This window comes from Galeopterus variegatus, unplaced genomic scaffold, assembly GCF_000696425.1.
Source record: "Galeopterus variegatus unplaced genomic scaffold, G_variegatus-3.0.2 Scaffold233, whole genome shotgun sequence".
Taxonomy (NCBI): Eukaryota; Metazoa; Chordata; class Mammalia; order Dermoptera; family Cynocephalidae; genus Galeopterus; species Galeopterus variegatus.
The window spans coordinates 107,734-125,710 of NW_007726344.1; the positions used below are offsets into that span (position 1 = coordinate 107,734).

The 17,977-nt window shown below is 55.3% G+C and overlaps 2 protein-coding genes across 2 annotated transcripts; both read left to right on the plus strand.

Annotated features, from left to right (window-relative positions):
- The first annotated feature begins 901 nt into the window (after positions 1–901).
- ATP6V0C (ATPase, H+ transporting, lysosomal 16kDa, V0 subunit c) lies at positions 902–2,069 on the plus strand. Its single transcript, XM_008566269.1, has 2 exons — positions 902–1,152; positions 1,327–2,069. Exons 1-2 carry the CDS (start codon positions 902–904, stop codon positions 1,529–1,531), a joined length of 456 nt encoding a protein of 151 aa, XP_008564491.1. The 3' UTR covers positions 1,532–2,069.
- A 657-nt stretch (positions 2,070–2,726) lies between these two features.
- AMDHD2 (amidohydrolase domain containing 2) lies at positions 2,727–12,923 on the plus strand. Its single transcript, XM_008566304.1, has 11 exons — positions 2,727–2,752; positions 2,879–3,042; positions 3,122–3,261; positions 9,223–9,277; positions 9,448–9,660; positions 9,744–9,832; positions 9,915–10,059; positions 10,139–10,246; positions 10,372–10,440; positions 12,165–12,266; positions 12,661–12,923. The coding sequence occupies exons 1-11, from the start codon at positions 2,727–2,729 to the stop codon at positions 12,747–12,749; spliced, it is 1,200 nt and encodes a 399-aa protein (XP_008564526.1). The 3' UTR covers positions 12,750–12,923.
- The last annotated feature ends 5,054 nt before the right edge of the window (positions 12,924–17,977 follow it).

Genomic DNA, 17,977 nt, shown 5'->3' on the forward strand with positions numbered 1-17,977 from the left:
CACAGCCCCATTAACTGGTGCGGTGGGAGGCCCCAGGCAGGCTTCTGTGAGCCTCACAGCCAGCACACACACACACGGGCGGCCTCCAGGAGGTCTGCCAAAGCCTCACAGTTGGGCTGGGTGATGACCCCTTTGTCTTCCTCCCCGCCCCCAATCCCCTTTGGTTATTTACAGAGGATTCTCTAATCTATCCAAGGTCTGGCATGGCCGAGGGGGCCGAGAGCTTCCCCTTCTGGCAGGGCACTCAGCCCTCCTGGTGATGTGTTTAGGGCTGGGGGTAGTGGGAAGTATGGTGGGCTAATGGGAGTTGGGAGGCTGTGGCCCAGATGACAGGACTCCAGGTCAGCTGCTCCTGATCCTGAGGCCACACCCCATGGCAGTGGCTGTGCCATCTGACCTGTGGTGGCTCTTTGAGCATGTACCTGGGCAGTAGCCCCAAGGGTAGGCTGGCTGGCTGGCCGGACCTGGCCCACCATCTGTGCTGCCGAGGTAGTCAACTCATGCTTTTCCAAGTCTTTCTTGACTTGAGTGCCTGGGATTCCAAGTGGGACAAAAGGTGCCAGAATCTCAAACAAGGTTCCTGGGACGCCAGCTGCCTTTTCCCATGTGACTGGGCTGCCTGAGAGCATGGGGTCTGTGCAGAAGGCTTGGAGGGTTCTGGGGGGCCTGGGCCAGGGTTTCACGGAATGAGAGCCCCAGGTAGGCCAGACAGCTGTAAGGGCCGCTGCTGGAGGGAAGAGTTGACCTGTGTTGGGAGTCGGGGGTGGAGGCCACAGCTAGAAGAAAGGAGATGACGACTACCCCAGGCTCCTTGCACCCGGCTATGGCTGTTCCTCCTGAGGGCCACCTGCCTCTGGCCGGGTGCCGTCTTCAGCCCCCCACTGCATATAGATAACATTGGATGTCCTCACAGCTGTGCCAAGTCTCCCTGTGTGCTGCTCTGGGCTCATCTTCCCTCCCTCCCACAGCCCTGGGTGCTGCCTATGGCACAGCCAAGAGTGGCACCGGCATTGCGGCCATGTCTGTCATGCGGCCAGAGCTGATCATGAAGTCCATCATCCCAGTGGTTATGGCTGGCATCATCGCCATCTACGGCCTAGTGGTGGCAGTCCTCATTGCCAACTCCCTGAATGAGGGCATCACCCTCTACAGGTGAGTGCTGGGTCTGCACCATACTGCACCCTGGGTCAGGCTGCCACGTGGGCCTGGAGGACTGGGCAGGAGGGTGTTGGACAGGTGGACCCACTGGTTTAACCCAAGATGCTGTCTTCCCCTGGCTGGTACGGAGGCTCCTCATGTCAATGCTATCTCTCTTCTTTTCTCCAGGAGTTTTCTCCAGCTGGGCGCTGGCCTGAGTGTGGGCCTGAGTGGCCTGGCAGCTGGCTTTGCCATCGGCATTGTGGGGGACGCCGGCGTGCGTGGCACTGCCCAGCAGCCCCGATTATTTGTGGGCATGATCCTGATCCTCATCTTCGCCGAGGTGCTCGGCCTCTACGGTCTCATTGTCGCCCTCATCCTCTCCACAAAGTAGCCCCTCTCCGAGCCCACCAGCCACAGAATATGATGTAAAGACCACCCCCTTCTCATTCCAGAATGAACAGCCTGACAAACACGCACGGGGCAGCTGCCCCCTCAGTAGTTGGTCTTGTAAATGCGCAGTGTCCTAGTGCCCATCGTCTGTTGCCCCTGCCTTGCCCCCGCCTGCCCCGTGTCGTGGACATCTGGGCCTGCTCGCCACCCGTCCAGGCCCCTGACCAGTGAGGACCGGCCTTTGGCCGCCCCCACCCATCTGCCCTAGAGTGCTCTGTGCACACGGATGAGTTAGTTGTCATTTTTCTCTTCACTGATGTTTATTTATAAAAGATTGATCTGTTCATGCGTCCGTGGAACAGCCCTGTCTCCTGCCCATATAGTAATCTTAGGTAGAGTGTCGCCTTGTGGGGCCCCGTTTGCCGAGATTCCCTGGACGAGCCACCTCCCTGCGGCCCGCTGCGGCCTGGAGGGCGCCGTGCCGGGCCTGCCCGGGCGGCGCTCAGCTGTGTCCAATAAAGTTCTCCGATGTGACTGGAGGCCCCTGTCTCGACGCTTGTGTGGGGCGGGCCGGGGCGCCGGAGCCGGGCCGCCGCGTCATCGGGCGCTGCTGCTCACGTGGGCACGGTGGTCACGTGGCGCGTCGCCTAGTCAGCTGAGGGTCACGTGGGCGTGGCGGGCCCGGGCCGCGTTTGGGCCAAACTTATTCTCCCTCCTCTAAGTGGCCAAGTCCTCCAGGACAGTCTGGGCCCTTCTGTGACACTACATTTTTATTAGTGAGAGGCAAGCACTGCAGTTTCATTACCAAAAATGGTAACTGGTTTAGATCTAGGTATAAGAGGCCATTCAAACAAATGAGAATCAAGAGGAAGCAAGCTAGAAGTTTCTGGAAAACTTTTCCTCAGTCTTAGAAAGGGACACTGGATGGGGATAGTCCTTGCATTCCTGTCTCAGCATGTTGATGTTGAGGCTATCTGACCACTCTCACCGCCTCCATCACCATAACCCAGCCACGTCTCACCTGGGCTGCTTCAATAGCCTACTAAGCATACTCCATAATTCCACTCTCACCCACTGACAGTCAATCCTCCATAAAGGAGGCCGAGTGCATCTTCTACATAGAGAAATCATGTTACCCACCTGCTCAAAACTCTCTAGACCCTTCCCTCCTTATAAGAAAACTCAAGATTCTAATCATGGAGCTGGGCATGTGCGGGGCAGCGTACGGAGGGCGGGGCTAGGGGTCGGTGGGGTGCGGGGACGCGTTCACGGACAGTGCACAGTGCGGGGCCGGGGGCTTCTGGGGTGCGGGTCCGCGTACACGGGCCGTGCGGAGCTGGGGCCAGAGGTCCCAGTGCCCGCCGCTCTCTCACAGGGAGGATCTGTGGGTGCGTGGGGGCCGCATCCTGGACCCGGAGAAGCTGTTCTTTGAGGAGCGGCGTGTGGCCGACGAGCAGCGGGACTGCGGGGGCCGCATCCTGGCGCCGGGCTTCATCGACGTGCAGATCAACGGTGCAGCCCCGGGCCGGGCAGGGGGACCCAGCCGAGGAGCTCTGAGCACCGTGAGACCACCTCTTTTCTGCGACTGCAGGTGGATTTGGCATTGACTTCTCTCAGGCCACGGAGGACGTGGGTGCGGGGGTCGCCCTGGTGGCCCGGAGGATCTTGTCACACGGTGTCACCTCCTTCTGCCCCACTCTGGTCACTTCTCCACCGGAGGTTTATCACAAGGTGAGGTTGGGGTCCCGCCTCGAGAGGAGAGGACCCCAGGAGCAAGCCATCCCTTTAATTTTCAAATCTCATGCTCTCCTGTAACCGTGGCTTTCACCTGAAATTTATTCCCAGTGGGTTGGGTGACAGTCCCACTTGCCAGCACACGCTTCCTAGCACCTAGATCTGGTCTCTCCTGCTGGCCTCCCTCGCCTGGGCTTGGGATCCCTCCCCGGGCTTTCTCTACATGAGTTGTCTCTCTACCATGGCAGGTCTTCTGGCTGCCTCTGCAGCTGTCCGCGCATATGCTCTCTCAGCGCCTTCACCTGCCACAGGCCCTCCCCACCCAGACTCTGGCCGCCTCCAGGCTCCAGAAACTGCCTCTTTCACCAAGGTCACAGGGACTTTCTGGTTGCCACAGCCATAGTCACTGATCAGGCTCTTCCTCCCTGACCCGTCTGTGGTATGTGACCACGCCTTCCAGAAAGAGACACTGCCCTGCGGTCCTGGGCGGCCCTTGCCTGTTTCCCCCACCCTTCCACTTTCCTTTCTACCCGGAAGGAATTCAGTTGTCACTGGTCTGATTGTTCCTTAGAATCTTTACTTTTTATGCAGGTTCTCCAGTTTTAACTCTTTGCCACGTTGTATTATTCAGGCTTCTCTTGGCTGTGGGTGTGTTATTGTTTTTTCCTGAACTGTTTGAAAGTAGGTTGTATATGTCATGCTTCTTTGTCTTTAATATTTAGTTATTCCTTATACATGTGGAATCGGGTTAGCTCAGTGGGTTAGAGTGTGGTGCTGACAACACCCAGGTCCAGGGTGTGATCCAGCAGCCAAAACAAACCCAAAAAAGTGGATGTTGCTTTACACAACCACAATACAGTTAGTGAGTTTTAGTAAATTCTCATCGTTAAGAATACTGTAATTGACCCTCTGTGTCAGCTTTGTTGATTGTATCAGCCTTTTTTTCCCTCCTGTGCAGGATCCGTTGGAGGGTCACAGATTAGATTGTGACGCCCACCCACAGGGGCCCTTTCTGGGTGTGTGGACACAGAGCAGGGAGCTATGGGGTCGACTGTGGGCTCTGGGTTTGGGCTTTGTGGGTTTGGTCCTGGCCTCCCAACTTCATCAATCAGCTGGAAGACTGGGGACAACCTTACTGCTTTCTGAGCCTCAGTGTTCTCCAACCTAAAGTAAGAATAATGACAATACTCATCTCTGAGACCTTGGGTGCTCAGCACTATGCGTAGTACCTATTAAGCACTAAGTAAGTATCAGCTATGCATATCTTTCTGGAAATTTCCCAGTTCTCCCACCACAGAATCAAATGTCAAAAAGCTAATTCATCTTCCTGCTGCAACCTGCCTTCTCAGCTGCTCTCCCAGGCCCTGGGTTCTGCCAGAGTGATCTTCCCAAGATCCAGTACTCATTATGTCAGCCCCTGCTGGGTAGCATTCCCTTTCTACCTGTCGAGCCCCTTCTTTCTCCCCAGGCACATTCCAGCTTTTCCAGGTGTCCCCTCTCCTGCCCCAAGCTCCCTGCCTGGAAGGCCTTCACCTTGCTCTGTCTAAAAGCCAGGTGGCCCCCATGTCTCCCATGCCCAGCCTTGCCCACCTGCCACCGCTGTCCGCTGCTGTGCAGTCACGCACTGCCTGTGCTTCAGTGGCACAGCTGACCGACTTGGTACACAGTGCCCTCTCTTCCTTAGGAGCCTGGCGAGCAGGACTGAAGTTTTCTTCCCAGCACCCTTTGCAGTCCAGCTACCTCATAGACTTTGGTAAACACTTCTAGGATGAAGGCCTTGGGAGGCAGATGGTAAACTGTTGATGGAGGTCATGGAGGGCTTCAGATATGTAACACTTAATACCAGTATCATCTTAAAAACCAGAGGACTCTTCCCCCAGCCTCCACCCCACCTTCTCCAGGGCCCATTCACACTGGGTCAAATTGATTGCCTCTTTGCCAGAAGTTACCCAGGTCTTTTATCATCAGGGTCTGGTCCTTTGAGACCACCTGCTCTTTTTCTGGGGTCTCCTGTAACCCCAGCTTTTGCTACCATACCTGGCGGCAAATCAGATCTCTTTGTTATCTGCTGAGCCTAAGTCAGGCGCCTCCTCAAGGGTGCAGCTAGGCCATTGCCTCTGGCTCCACACGCCCTCTGCACTTTGACCTTTGTTGCTACTTACCTGCCTGGAATGTGCCTCCTTCCTTTCACCTCTTATCTGTCCTTTATTTTGTTCTCTTTACTTAGTTCTTTCTTGCTTTCCTATATAAAACTCCATTCTAGAAAAACTTGGCCATGATCTTTTTTTTTTTTAAATTCTTAGTGAACTTGTCCATCCACATGGCTTGTTAGAAACAGCAGCCCTTTGCCCCAACCAGTTCCCACCTTAGGGACAACAACTTTCAACTCAGTTGACTCTTGGAATTTGCCCCCATATCTCAAAAAACATGCTAGTATTCATACTTGGTATTTCAGTTTAGGTCAGTATCTGTTGCTTCTCATCAGGAAAAATGAGGATTAGCTCTCTTTCAGCCCTTGAGTCCTCTCATCTCCCTTTCCTGTCCCTCACCCTCCCCAAGCAACTGCGACCATAATGTTGAAGAGAGCAGCCACACGGTCAGTCGTCAGGACTGTGTGAAGGGGACTCGCAGCTCAGCGATGTCTTCTTACCTGCCGACTCTGCTTTCCTTGGAGTTTATTGATAATCTTCGTTTGCTTAGTACTTTAACTACGAACTCAGCTCTAGGCTTCCTGCCAGTTGTCTCTCACTCAGGGCATTTAGCTGCACTATGGGGTCCATCAATACTGTCTTTCTGTGCAAGGCTTGGAGACTTGCTCTCCTGGGAACTCCGTTCCCCTCATCTGGGGGTCCCCTGGCCTCTTTCTGCTGGTTTTCGTATGTCTGAGATCCTGTGTCTTCCTCTTTGCTGGTTCATGCCCTCATTTTGGTGGAGCACATCCTTTGGTAGCTTCTGGAGAAAGGGGTCATGGGAGGTTTGAGATCTCAAAGGTCTGAAAATGTCTTTATTTGCTTGATTGGTGGCTTGGCTGGGTTAGAATTCTAGGTTATGGGGCTGGCCTGTGGCTCACTTGGGAGAGTGCAGTGCTGATAACACCAAGGCCACAGGTTCAGATCCCATGTAGGGATGGCCGGTTTACTCACTGGGTGAGTGTGGTGCTGACAACACCAAGTCAAGGGTTGAGATCCCCTTACCGGTCATCTTTAAAAAAAAAATAAATAAAAAGAATTCTAGGTTATGGGGCTGGCCTGTGGCTCACTTGGGAGAGTGCAGTGCTGATAACACCAAGGCCACAGGTTCAGATCCCATGTAGGGATGGCCGGTTTACTCACTGGGTGAGTGTGGTGCTGACAACACCAAGTCAAGGGTTGAGATCCCCTTACCGGTCATCTTTAAAAAAAAAATAAATAAAAAGAATTCTAGGTTATTTTTTACTTTTTTGAGAAATCTGGGCTCCTGAGGGTATGTCTATAGACCCCTGGGAGTTTTGGGGATGCTGCCTAAAGAAGCAGTCAGGCACTCCATTTGTTCCCCCTAGAACTTGCAGAGTTCCATAAAGTGCCGGACTGACCCACTAATCTTTTTTTTTTTTTTTAAAAGATGACTGGTAAGAGGATCTTAACCCTTGTCTTGGTGTTGTTGGCACCACACTCAGCCAGTGAGAGAACCGGCCATCCCTATATAGGATCTGAACCCGTGGCCTTGGTGTTATCAGCTCCACACTCTACCCACTGAGAAAATCGGCCAGCTTAGAATCCTAGATCAGAAGTTATCTTCCTCGGGGCCGGCCCGGTGGCGCACTGGATAGTGTGCTGCTTGGGAAGCGTGGCGGCGCTCCCGCCCAAGGGTTCGGATCCCACATACAGACCGGTTCCCGCTCACTGGCTGAGCGAGGTGCGGGAGCAACACCGAGGTTTGCAATCCCGTTGCCGGTCCCCGGTCCGGTACGGGGGCAACACTGAGGGTTGCGATCCGTTGCCGGACATGGAAAAAAGACAAAAGACAAAAAAAAAAAAAAAGAAGTTATCTTCCTCTAGAATTTTGACGGCATTGCTGTGTTGTCTCTTAACTTCCAGGATTGCTGATAAGTCTGAAGCCATCTGATCCCTGACCCTTTGTGGGTGACCTGTTTCTTCTCTCTGGAACCTTGTAGTGTGTGATCCTTTAGTCTCAGGGTAGCATGCCATGAGGACTGGGGAAGGTTATTCATTTAGCTGGCTGTTGGCAGGCACTGGCAATCTGGAAGCTCAGTTTTTGGTTTTGTTGTTTTGCTTTTCTTGAACTTTTTTTTGATGATTTTTTTCTTCCATTTCTCTGTTGTGTCTTATGGGAATCCTATTACCCCACTGTTGGGCCTCCAGGACTGGTTTGGTTCTCTAACTTTTCTTCTCATTCTCTTTCCCTGCTTTCTGGACATTTCTTCAACTTTTGTCTTCCAGATCTTCTCTCAGGTTTTTTGCCTTCGTACTTGCATATTTTTAATTTTGGTTTCCTTTTTTGTTTGTTGTTCTTTTGTTTTTGTGGCTGGCTGGCTGGTACAGGGATTCGAAGCCTTGACCCTGGTGTTATAACAGCAAGCTCTAACGAGCTGAGCTAACCAGCCAGCCTCTTTTTAATTTTGACAGCTTGTTTTGGTTCCCCCAAATGTCCCTTTTTCCTAACATCCTATTCTTGCTTCGTGGCTTCAAGACCTCTTATCGCCCTGAGAGTATTAACGATGGCTGTTTTCCATGTCCTCCTCTCTTAGTGGTTTTTGCTTCCCCATGTGCTCTGTCCTCTGATCTGTTGTGCTGTTTCCTTGCAGAGGCTTTCCCAGAGTGCCTGGTGAGCTTGGTGCATGCTCTCTTTGGGGCCCCCAGAAGTTTCTTTGGGGCTGGTCATATCCCCTGAGAAGAGTCTTCTTGTTCTGCTCAGAGGGAACGGGCTGACTGGCCACCTGCTGACAGCCTTAAGAACATGAACTTCCACTTAATTACCTGGGTGTCCAGTGTGCCTCAACCTACCGTTTGTTCAAAGGCCCTCTGGTTTACTTCTCCAGGTGCTTGGCTGGGCACACTCAGGGCAGGAGCTCCAGGGACCTAGCTACTGTTTCACCAGATGGCTTTGTTGACACCCCATCACCCCACTCCTGAAGGCACAGGCGCTGCTAAGACCTGCACTGTGGGGGACGCTGACCCTACCACATGTGCCTGCCCAGAGCTGCCCACGTCTGCTCCTCTAGCTCCCAAGTCTGACCACCATTCTCTCGTCCACTTTGTCCCCCTGGGCTTAAGCCTCTTAAAAACCCCTTGCTTTTCTTTGAGGTGGGGAGTTCTGGTGCAGGGCACAGTCAGGCCATGGTCCTCACCCAGGGACTGTCCCAGTGTCTGTAGGGCTCCGACAGCCCCCATGCCCCTGCCCACGCTGAAGGAAGGTGGCATGGGATGGGCTGCCTGGCCTGCCTGTTGGCCTCTGAGATGCGTAGCATGCACACCTGTCACCCCTCCCCATCACTTACCACCTTCCAGATTGTGTCTAGCCATGGCCAAAGTGTGGGCTGCGCCATGGGTGCTGAGTCCCTCCCCACCTGCAGTGAGCTTTTGGCAGTCGTGCTCGGTGTCTGCTCCTCCTTCCTGTCACCCCGTGGCATTCCTACTGTCGCCTGGGTTGGGGCCACCCACGTGCCTGGGAGCATTCTGCCACCTTCTGGTTCTCATGGGCAGGTCGTCTGTCATCCTCCTGGTCCTGTCATTTCCTCCTGCTTCTGACCACATGTCCTGATAGTTCTGTCACTTGTGCTTTCCTTGACCACCGTTGGGGGCTTTCAGCTGTCTTCTGACACCTGAGGGGATGGCCAGTGGGGGCCGAGCTGGACACTGGGCTCTGAAATCTGACCTGTAATCTCTGACCTTGGCTGGGTTGTGACCTCTGGGCGCTGGGCCATGGGGGGGCAGGGCTTTAACAGCTGGTTCCCCCCAGGTCCTTCCTCAGATCCCCGTGAAGAGTGGTGGTCCCCATGGGGCAGGGGTCCTCGGTGAGTGGCTGACCCCCTTCCTGCCCCCACCCTGGGAGGGGACCTGTTGGCAGCCCCTTCCCCCTCCAGATTCCCAATTGGGGTGGGTGGGCCAGTGGGCGGGTGGGCGAGAGGGGCCAGGGCGGGGTTGTAGGGTGGGGTGTCTGCTGCAGCTGCTCCCCTTCCCCCAGGGGTGCACCTGGAGGGTCCTTTCATCAGCCGGGAGAAGCGGGGTGCACACCCCGAGGCCCACCTCTGCTCCTTTGAAGCCAACGCCTTCCAGGATGTGCTGGCCACCTACGGGCCCCTGGACAATGTCCGCATCGTGACGCTGGCCCCTGAGCTGGGCCGTAGCCATGAGGTGATCCAGGCACTGACTGCCCATGGCATCTGCGTGTCCCTAGGTGAGGGGGTCTGTCTCTGCGGGCGGGCTCTTTCCAGGGGTCCTGGGACAGGAGCAGAATCTGAATCCAGGTCCCCTGTGCAGGGCACTCGGTGGCTGACCTGCGGGCTGCGGAGGAGGCAGTGCGGAGTGGGGCCACCTTCATCACCCACCTCTTCAACGCCATGCTGCCAGTGAGTGCTGCCTTGCTCCAGGGTGGTGGGGCTTGGTGGCCCTTACTGTTGCTCAGCCCTTCTTTCTCTTGACCCTGCCCAGTTCCACCACCGTGACCCAGGCATCGTGGGGCTCCTGACCAGCGATCAGCTGCCCCCAGGCCGCTGCATCTTCTACGGGATGATCGCCGACGGCATGCATACCAACCCCGCCGCCCTGCGCATCGCCCACCGTGCCCATCCCCAGGGTGAGCTGCAGGGCAGGTGGGATGTTGGGGCAGCTAGGACAGCCCAGCAGGGCAGGTCCTGAGGCTCTGTCTCCCCCAGGGCTGGTGCTGGTTACTGACGCCGTCCCTGCTCTGGGCCTGGGCAATGGCCGCCACACGCTGGGGCAACAGGAGGTGGAGGTGGATGGCTTGACGGCCTACATTGCAGGTGAGTGACCCCGTCCCCTATGACTCCCCACGTGAGAACAGCCCCTCAGTCCCTCTGTGGGGGGAGGCCACAGCTGGCATGCCTGGCGGTCCACAACCCCCAGAGCCTGGTTTCTCTGCTGTCAGGCACCAAGACGCTGTGTGGCAGCATAGCCCCGATGGACGTCTGCGTGCGGCATTTCCTGCAGGCCACAGGTCAGCGAGTCAGTGTGTGTGTGAGGGTGCGTGTCTGGCGCGGGGGCTGCATGTGGGAGAAGTTGGAGGGAAGAGTGGGGATCACTAGAGCCCCATGCCCATGTCCTGCATGTCTGTGTCTGGTGGGTTCCCAGGAGATGGACTGGACACTGGGAACGCAGCCAAGGCCTGCCTGACAGAGCTTGCGGTAGGTGGCAGGCATGCGGGTGACCCGGGCCAGGGTGACAGGCATTGGAGCCCTGGCACCAGGAGGTGCCTGTGGGGAGAGCTTCACAGGACCCTGCAGTTGCTGAGCTGGTGGGGAGGTGGGTGGGGGTGGCAGGGGTGCGCCCAGGCCTCCATGGTGGGCTGTGCAGGGACTGCTCCAGAGGTTGGCATGTTGGGGAAAGTGGGGAGGGGGTGGGGTATTTGGCAGAGACTCTTGGCAGCACTTCAAGGCTAGGGTGTCATTCTGGGGTTAGGCGGCTCCAGGGTCCAATGTGTTGTTTAGGGCAGATGGGATGGGGACAAGGGACAGCAGGGAGGTGGCTGTGGCCTGGGAGGACATAGAGAACACAAGTGGATGTAGTATTTAACCCAGTGGCCGCTGGTTTGTAGCATGGTTGGCCCAGGGTATTGCTTCCTTATGTGTATTGGGGGGCTCTTCCTGGAACCCAGGAGAAGGAGGGGGTCCTGTGAGTTCTGAGGTCCAGAGAGAGTGTTTTTTTTTTTTTTTTTTTTTTAAAGATGACCGGTAAGGGGATCTCAACCCTTGGCTTGGTGTTGTCAGCACCACGCTCAGCCAGTAAGTCAACCAGCCATCCCTATGTGGGATCCGAACCCGGGGCCTTGGTGTTATCAGCACCGCACTCTACCGAGTGAGCCATGGGCCGGCCCGGGTTTTTTTTTTTTTTTTTTTTATTAATGGTTTTTTTTTTTTTTTTTTTTTAAAGATGACCGGTAAGGGGATCTCAACCCTTGGCTTGGTGTTGTCAGCACCACGCTCAGCCAGTAAGTCAACCAGCCATCCCTATGTGGGATCCGAACCCGGGGCCTTGGTGTTATCAGCACCGCACTCTACCGAGTGAGCCATGGGCCGGCCCGGGTTTTTTTTTTTTTTTTTTTTATTAATGGTTTTTTTTTTTTTTTTTTTTTAAAGATGACCGGTAAGGGGATCTCAACCCTTGGCTTGGTGTTGTCAGCACCACGCTCAGCCAGTAAGTCAACCAGCCATCCCTATGTGGGATCCGAACCCGGGGCCTTGGTGTTATCAGCACCGCACTCTACCGAGTGAGCCATGGGCCGGCCCGTTTTTTTTTTTTTTTCTCCTAAGTAATGGATTTTATTTTATTTATTTTTATTTTTTTTGTCCTTTTTGTGACCGGTAAGGGGATTGCAACCCTTGGCTTGGTGTTGCAGCCAGTGAGCGCACCGGCCATCCCTATATAGGATCCGAACCCGCGGCGGGAGCTCCGCTGCGCTCCCAGCTCGGCACTCTCCCGAGTGTGCCACAGGGTTGGCCCGGAGTGAGTGTTGTCAGTGAGGAATAGGTCCCTGCAAGGCTGAGCTGGGTGGGTGGTCCCGGGAAGAGGGTGTTGGGCATTATGGAACAAAGCTGGGGGAGGGTGGGGTCCTTGTTGACCTGCTGCAGAGTCCCTGAGACCCGGAGCTGTGGAGGTGCGTGTGGGGGAGGGGCAGAGTCATGTGGGACTGGGGGTCCTCACCAAGCTGTGTCCTCTGAGCAGGCTGCAGTGTGGAGTCGGCCCTGGAGGCTGCATCCCTGCACCCTGCCCAACTGCTGGGGCTGGAGAAGCGCAAAGGGACCCTGGACTTTGGTGCGGATGCAGGTGAGGGCCCACTCCGGGCAGCCTGGGCACCTTGGCCCTGCCTGAACACTCAAGCGTTCTTGGGGGGCCTGGGATGGGGCCATGGTGGGTGAGGTCTTTCTACTTGCTGCCAGCTTCAGTGTGGCCCCGTGTTCCCATCAGGCCAGGCTTTCTGGCGTCCAAAACAAAGCCAGGAAAGGGGCTGCAGGGAGCCCTTGTCCCTACCTGTGAGGAGTCGGAGCTCTCATGTTCAGAGCTTCTGTCAGTCTGTGATGTGCAGGGCGTCCTGCACAAGTCATGTCCCTGGGCTTCGATTCCCCCCCCCCCCAGCCTTGGGTTGTGGTTGAGTAACCCACATTGGGGGGAGATGGCTCGCTCCTCCATGCCCTGTTCTCACCGCCTGGCTCTCACCCAGACTTCGTGGTGCTCGATGACTCCCTGCATGTCCAGGCCACCTACATCTCCGGGGAGCTGGTGTGGCAGGCAGAGGAAGCCAGGCAGTGACCGAGGACCTCGGCCGCAGGGGATGCCCGGCCCCAGCTGGACACTCAGGGCCGGGCCATCGGGGGAGCTGGTCTCCAGGGAGCAAGTTGGGAGCCCTGTCCCAGGTTGACACCCATGGCCTGGTGTGGCCACCCTGAAGGCGGGTGGCTTGGATAAATGTGCACCCAGCAGGGACTTGTCTTGCCTCTGAGTCTTGCTTGCATTGGCAGCTTGAAGTGTGGCTTCTTGCTGTATGCACTATTGCCCTGGGGCCATCCTGGGGAAGGTGCTGTGGCTTGGGGTTGGGAACTGCTGGATTCCAGCTCAGCCAGGGCCTGTGGGGCTCCAGTGGAGGACATAGGGTCCCTGTCTGTTAGGAGGACCTACCTGAAGCCTGCAGACCAGCAGGAAAATGTTGCATTGGAAATGAATTGGGGGGTGGAAGCTACCAGCTATAGGTGGGAGAGCCACGGAAAGGGCCTGGGGACAGTGAGTATGGGCATTTTCAGAAATTTGCTCTCTGCACCCCTGAGCGGGGTGGGCAGAGTGGAGGCCTGACGCCTGATTCTGGGTCCAGGCACAACGACGGGCACTCTGATCTGCAGGAGGGAGTCCATATTGGCCCAAAGGCCCACAAGTTAGGGCAAGGACCCCTGGCCACTGCTCCCCTGGCCTGCTTATCTGTCCAGCCCTCAATCCCTCTATTTTGTGCCCCTGTGGATAATTGAGGTTCCATTTCCTTTGGCGTCTTCTCTCAGCAATCCCATTTCCAGACCTGATCCCTGAATGGTCCTGGGGCAGGTGCTACCCGCAGAGAGACAAGGGCAACAGGCCACATGTCCCTGGGGTGCACACCATCAGCCCATCCAAGAAAGCGTGTCTCAGGATTCTAGCCTCAGGCACGGGGTGCAGGGATTCCTGTATCTACCCTGGACAGCCACATTCCCCACAACAGGTGGGCGGCCAGCTCCGGCAGTGTGTGGTGCTGCCCATCTGCCAGGGCTCACGTGGGCTGGGAGGAGCAGAGGAGCCTCTGGGCAAAGCTCACCTGGGTCAGGCCTCATTCTAAGTGCCTTAGGAGTGTTCACTCTTCTATCCTTATGCCCAGAATCCAAAGAGGTGCACTGTTTGTCATCCTTGTTTCTCAGGTGGGGAAACTGGGGCACTGAGTCCTAGAGCTGGTGAGCCTCTGGGCAGGGGTTTGGGCCTGTCAGCCCCACTCTGTTCAGTGGCCAGCAGACGGCCTCTCTGGGTGGACAGCTAAGGAGGGGCGAGTTGAGGTGGGCGGTAAGTGCGGTAACACCCAGAGAGGACAGGGGCCCTTGCTGGGAAGGGCACTGCAGGCAGAGAGAACTGCCCCAGCGAGGGACCAGAGGTGCAGACAGGCTCAGTGTGTGGGTGGAACAAAGACGGGTGGCTGGAGAGGCCTGGAGTGTGAGGGGGCCCTAGAGCTGCAGTGGGAATTTGGATGTTATTAGAAGTGTGGGAATTGCTGGTGGGTTTTGTTTTCTTTTGCTTTTTTGGTTGGCTGGTACAGGTTGGAACCCTTGACCTTGGTCTTATCAGCACCATGTCTAACCTACTGAGCTAACCGGCCACCCCTCAATTTTTTTAAAATTGTGGTAAAGTATATATATAACAAAAAAAGTTACCATCTTAACGTTTTTGAATGCACACAGCTCAGTGGCCTTAGTACATTCACGTTGTGCAATTATCACCACAATCTGGCTCCAGACCTTTTGCATCTTCACAAACTGAGACTGTCCCGGTTAAACTCCATCTTCCCATCTCTCCCATGGCGACACCATTCTGCTTTCTGTCCCTAGGGATCTGACGCTGGGGGCTTTAAACAGGAGGAAGCCAGTGACATTTCAGCCTTGGGGTCTCGGTGGCTGGAGGCAAGGAGACCCAGGGCTGGCGCGCTCAGCTGTGGGGTGACAGTGGGGCTGGTACAGCGAAGTGAGGGGCAGGCTTGCCCGAGGGGCGGGGGCAGTGGACGACGCTCCGGTGTCTGCGTGATTCACTGGGCGGGTGGGACGCGGAGTTGGAGGTGCTCGTGAGACACCTGGCGGAGGTCCCCTGTGTGGCCGCGTGTGCGTGTAGATCAGAGGCCCAGCGTGGGCCCGCGGCGGGAGCGTGGGTCCGCCTGGCGGCCGGGCTCGGACTGCGCGGCCGGTTGACACCCATGGCCTGGTGTGGCCACCCTGAAGGCGGGTGGCTTGGATAAATGTGCACCCAGCAGGGACTTGTCTTGCCTCTGAGTCTTGCTTGCATTGGCAGCTTGAAGTGTGGCTTCTTGCTGTATGCACTATTGCCCTGGGGCCATCCTGGGGAAGGTGCTGTGGCTTGGGGTTGGGAACTGCTGGATTCCAGCTCAGCCAGGGCCTGTGGGGCTCCAGTGGAGGACATAGGGTCCCTGTCTGTTAGGAGGACCTACCTGAAGCCTGCAGACCAGCAGGAAAATGTTGCATTGGAAATGAATTGGGGGGTGGAAGCTACCAGCTATAGGTGGGAGAGCCACGGAAAGGGCCTGGGGACAGTGAGTATGGGCATTTTCAGAAATTTGCTCTCTGCACCCCTGAGCGGGGTGGGCAGAGTGGAGGCCTGACGCCTGATTCTGGGTCCAGGCACAACGACGGGCACTCTGATCTGCAGGAGGGAGTCCATATTGGCCCAAAGGCCCACAAGTTAGGGCAAGGACCCCTGGCCACTGCTCCCCTGGCCTGCTTATCTGTCCAGCCCTCAATCCCTCTATTTTGTGCCCCTGTGGATAATTGAGGTTCCATTTCCTTTGGCGTCTTCTCTCAGCAATCCCATTTCCAGACCTGATCCCTGAATGGTCCTGGGGCAGGTGCTACCCGCAGAGAGACAAGGGCAACAGGCCACATGTCCCTGGGGTGCACACCATCAGCCCATCCAAGAAAGCGTGTCTCAGGATTCTAGCCTCAGGCACGGGGTGCAGGGATTCCTGTATCTACCCTGGACAGCCACATTCCCCACAACAGGTGGGCGGCCAGCTCCAGCAGTGTGTGGTGCTGCCCATCTGCCAGGGCTCACGTGGGCTGGGAGGAGCAGAGGAGCCTCTGGGCAAAGCTCACCTGGGTCAGGCCTCATTCTAAGTGCCTTAGGAGTGTTCACTCTTCTATCCTTATGCCCAGAATCCAAAGAGGTGCACTGTCTGTGACTCTGTCTGGAGCTTGCCTTCCCCACCTTTAACGTGCAGGTGTGCTGCTTTTCTACCTGAATTTGTGCCTTTTACTACATTTATGTCACTGTGTGTTCTTACTAGGTGGAAAGCACTCCTCTTCTGATATTGCTTTGTATCTCGCTATTTTTAAATTGAACAGCACAAATTGGAGAGCTTCCCAGGTGGGGACAGTGGTTCGGTTGCTCTATTGTAAAAAGGTGCACAGTGTTCTCTGCGGTGGACGTCTGTAATTTATTAACCAGATCCCACCCTCACTCGGGGGGAGGACAAACCTGGGGATGATGGCCGGTGAATTATGGGGTTCTTGGAAGGCGGAGGGGGCTCTGCGTGGAGCCCCTCTTGCGCCTGTGGGTTCCTTGTTCCCTGTGTGTGTTTCTTGCTGCTGCTGTAACAAATCATCATGGACTTAGTGGTCTAACAACGCCAATTTATTATTTTAGTTTTGGAGGCCCAAGTCAGAAATGAGTCTCAATGGACTGAAATAAGGTGGTGGTAGATCTTTGTTTCTTCCTAGAGGCTGTAGGGGAAAGTCCATTTCCTCACTTCTTTTGTCTTCTAGAGGCTGCCTGTGTTCCTTGGCCCATGCCCCTTCTATTTGTAAAGCCAACAGTAGCCAGTGAGCCTTTCTTACATAGCATCACTCTGACCTGGAGCTTTCTGTCTCTTGCTTTAGGCTTCTGTGACTCTTGTGGTTGTATTAGGCTTACCGGGATAATCCAACCTAATTTCCCCCTTTCCATATAATGTAACATATTCACAGGCTGGGGGATTAGGATGTGGGCATCTTTGGAGAGGCCATTATTCTGCCTTCCGGAGAGAAGGGCCTAGGGCAGGAGGCCCCACTGCTCAAGTCTCAAGGAGATACTGCATTCCTATTATCAGCGTATGGACATGCCCATTTCCTAACATTCTTACCAGCACTGGATGTTTTCAACCTTTGGAACTTTTACCAATATTTGGAATCAGCCCATTTTATGACTGAGGAAGTTGAGATTTAGGAAGGGCAAGTTATTTGCCTGAGGTTCCATGCAGCCTTCTGGCTGTTTCCTGATTCCAGTCAAGTTTTTTTTTTTTTTCTCTCTTAGCACAGTTTATATAGAGGACATTTATCCAGGTGCCTTGGAAACCACTGGATTACTTTGTTGTCTTTCATCTGTCCATGTGTCTGCAGCCAGCAGCCGACACATATTGGGAGCTTCAGGTGTGGTGACCAGGGACTCATGGGGCAGAGGCAGGACACCATGGCTGTTGTATTTTCAAAGCCCCCTTCTCTCACCTGAATGCACCACCCTAACTGCTCTCCTTGCCTCCTCTGATTCTTTCTCCAGACCCTACCGAGTAGCTGCAGAGACAGTCTAAAAGTAGAAACCAGGCTGGGGTCCTCACTTGGTAGAGCTCTTCCCTGGTTTTTATAATCCAGTGTTATCTTCTGGCTCACAAAACCTCTGGGAGTGCAGTCCTGGTACCTCATCTCTCCCTGAATGCTAACCAGCCTTGAAGGTGGCCCCCAGGGATGCTCCTCCTGGAATTCACACCCTCTGTAGTCCCCTCCTACTTTCTATCAGGGTTGTTCTGGGTGACTAGTGGATATGGCAGAAGTTCAGAAGTTCAGTCACTTCTGAGGTTAGGTTACAAAAGACACTGGGCTTCTGTCTTGGGTGTGCTCTTTCTCTGATCACTCACTCTGGGGAAAGCCAGCTGCCAAGGCATGAAATCACTGAGACAGCCCTGTGGTGAGGCTGATGGGGTGGTAAACTGAGGCCTTCAGCCCACAGCCATGGGAGTGAGTCTTTCTGGAAGTGGATCTTCCAGCCCCGCTCAGGCCTTCAGATGACTCAGCCTTGGCCACGCCTTAGTGGTAACCTCAGGAGAGAGCTGGAGCCAGACCACCAGCTGAGCCACTCCTGATGCCTACCCACAGAAGCCGTGCAATCATGCATGTTTGTTGTTTTTGTGCATCTAAGTTTTGGGATCATCTGTTCCCCAGCAGTGGGTAACTAATGCACTGCCTGTGTGGAGCTGGGCACTTTCCTTAGCCTCT

Coding starts and splice junctions, on each gene's coding strand:
- AMDHD2 (XM_008566304.1), top strand. CDS start 2,727: ATGGAGCTGGGCATGTGCGGGGCAGC. Junction 9,278..9,447: donor CCATGGGGCAGGGGTCCTCG/GTGAGTGGCTGA, acceptor CCCTTCCCCCAG/GGGTGCACCTGGAGGGTCCT. Junction 10,247..10,371: donor CTTGACGGCCTACATTGCAG/GTGAGTGACCCC, acceptor CTCTGCTGTCAG/GCACCAAGACGCTGTGTGGC.
- ATP6V0C (XM_008566269.1), top strand. CDS start 902: ATGTCCTCACAGCTGTGCCAAGTCTCCCTGTGTGCTGCTCTGGGCTCA. Junction 1,153..1,326: donor GAGGGCATCACCCTCTACAG/GTGAGTGCTGGG, acceptor TCTTTTCTCCAG/GAGTTTTCTCCAGCTGGGCG.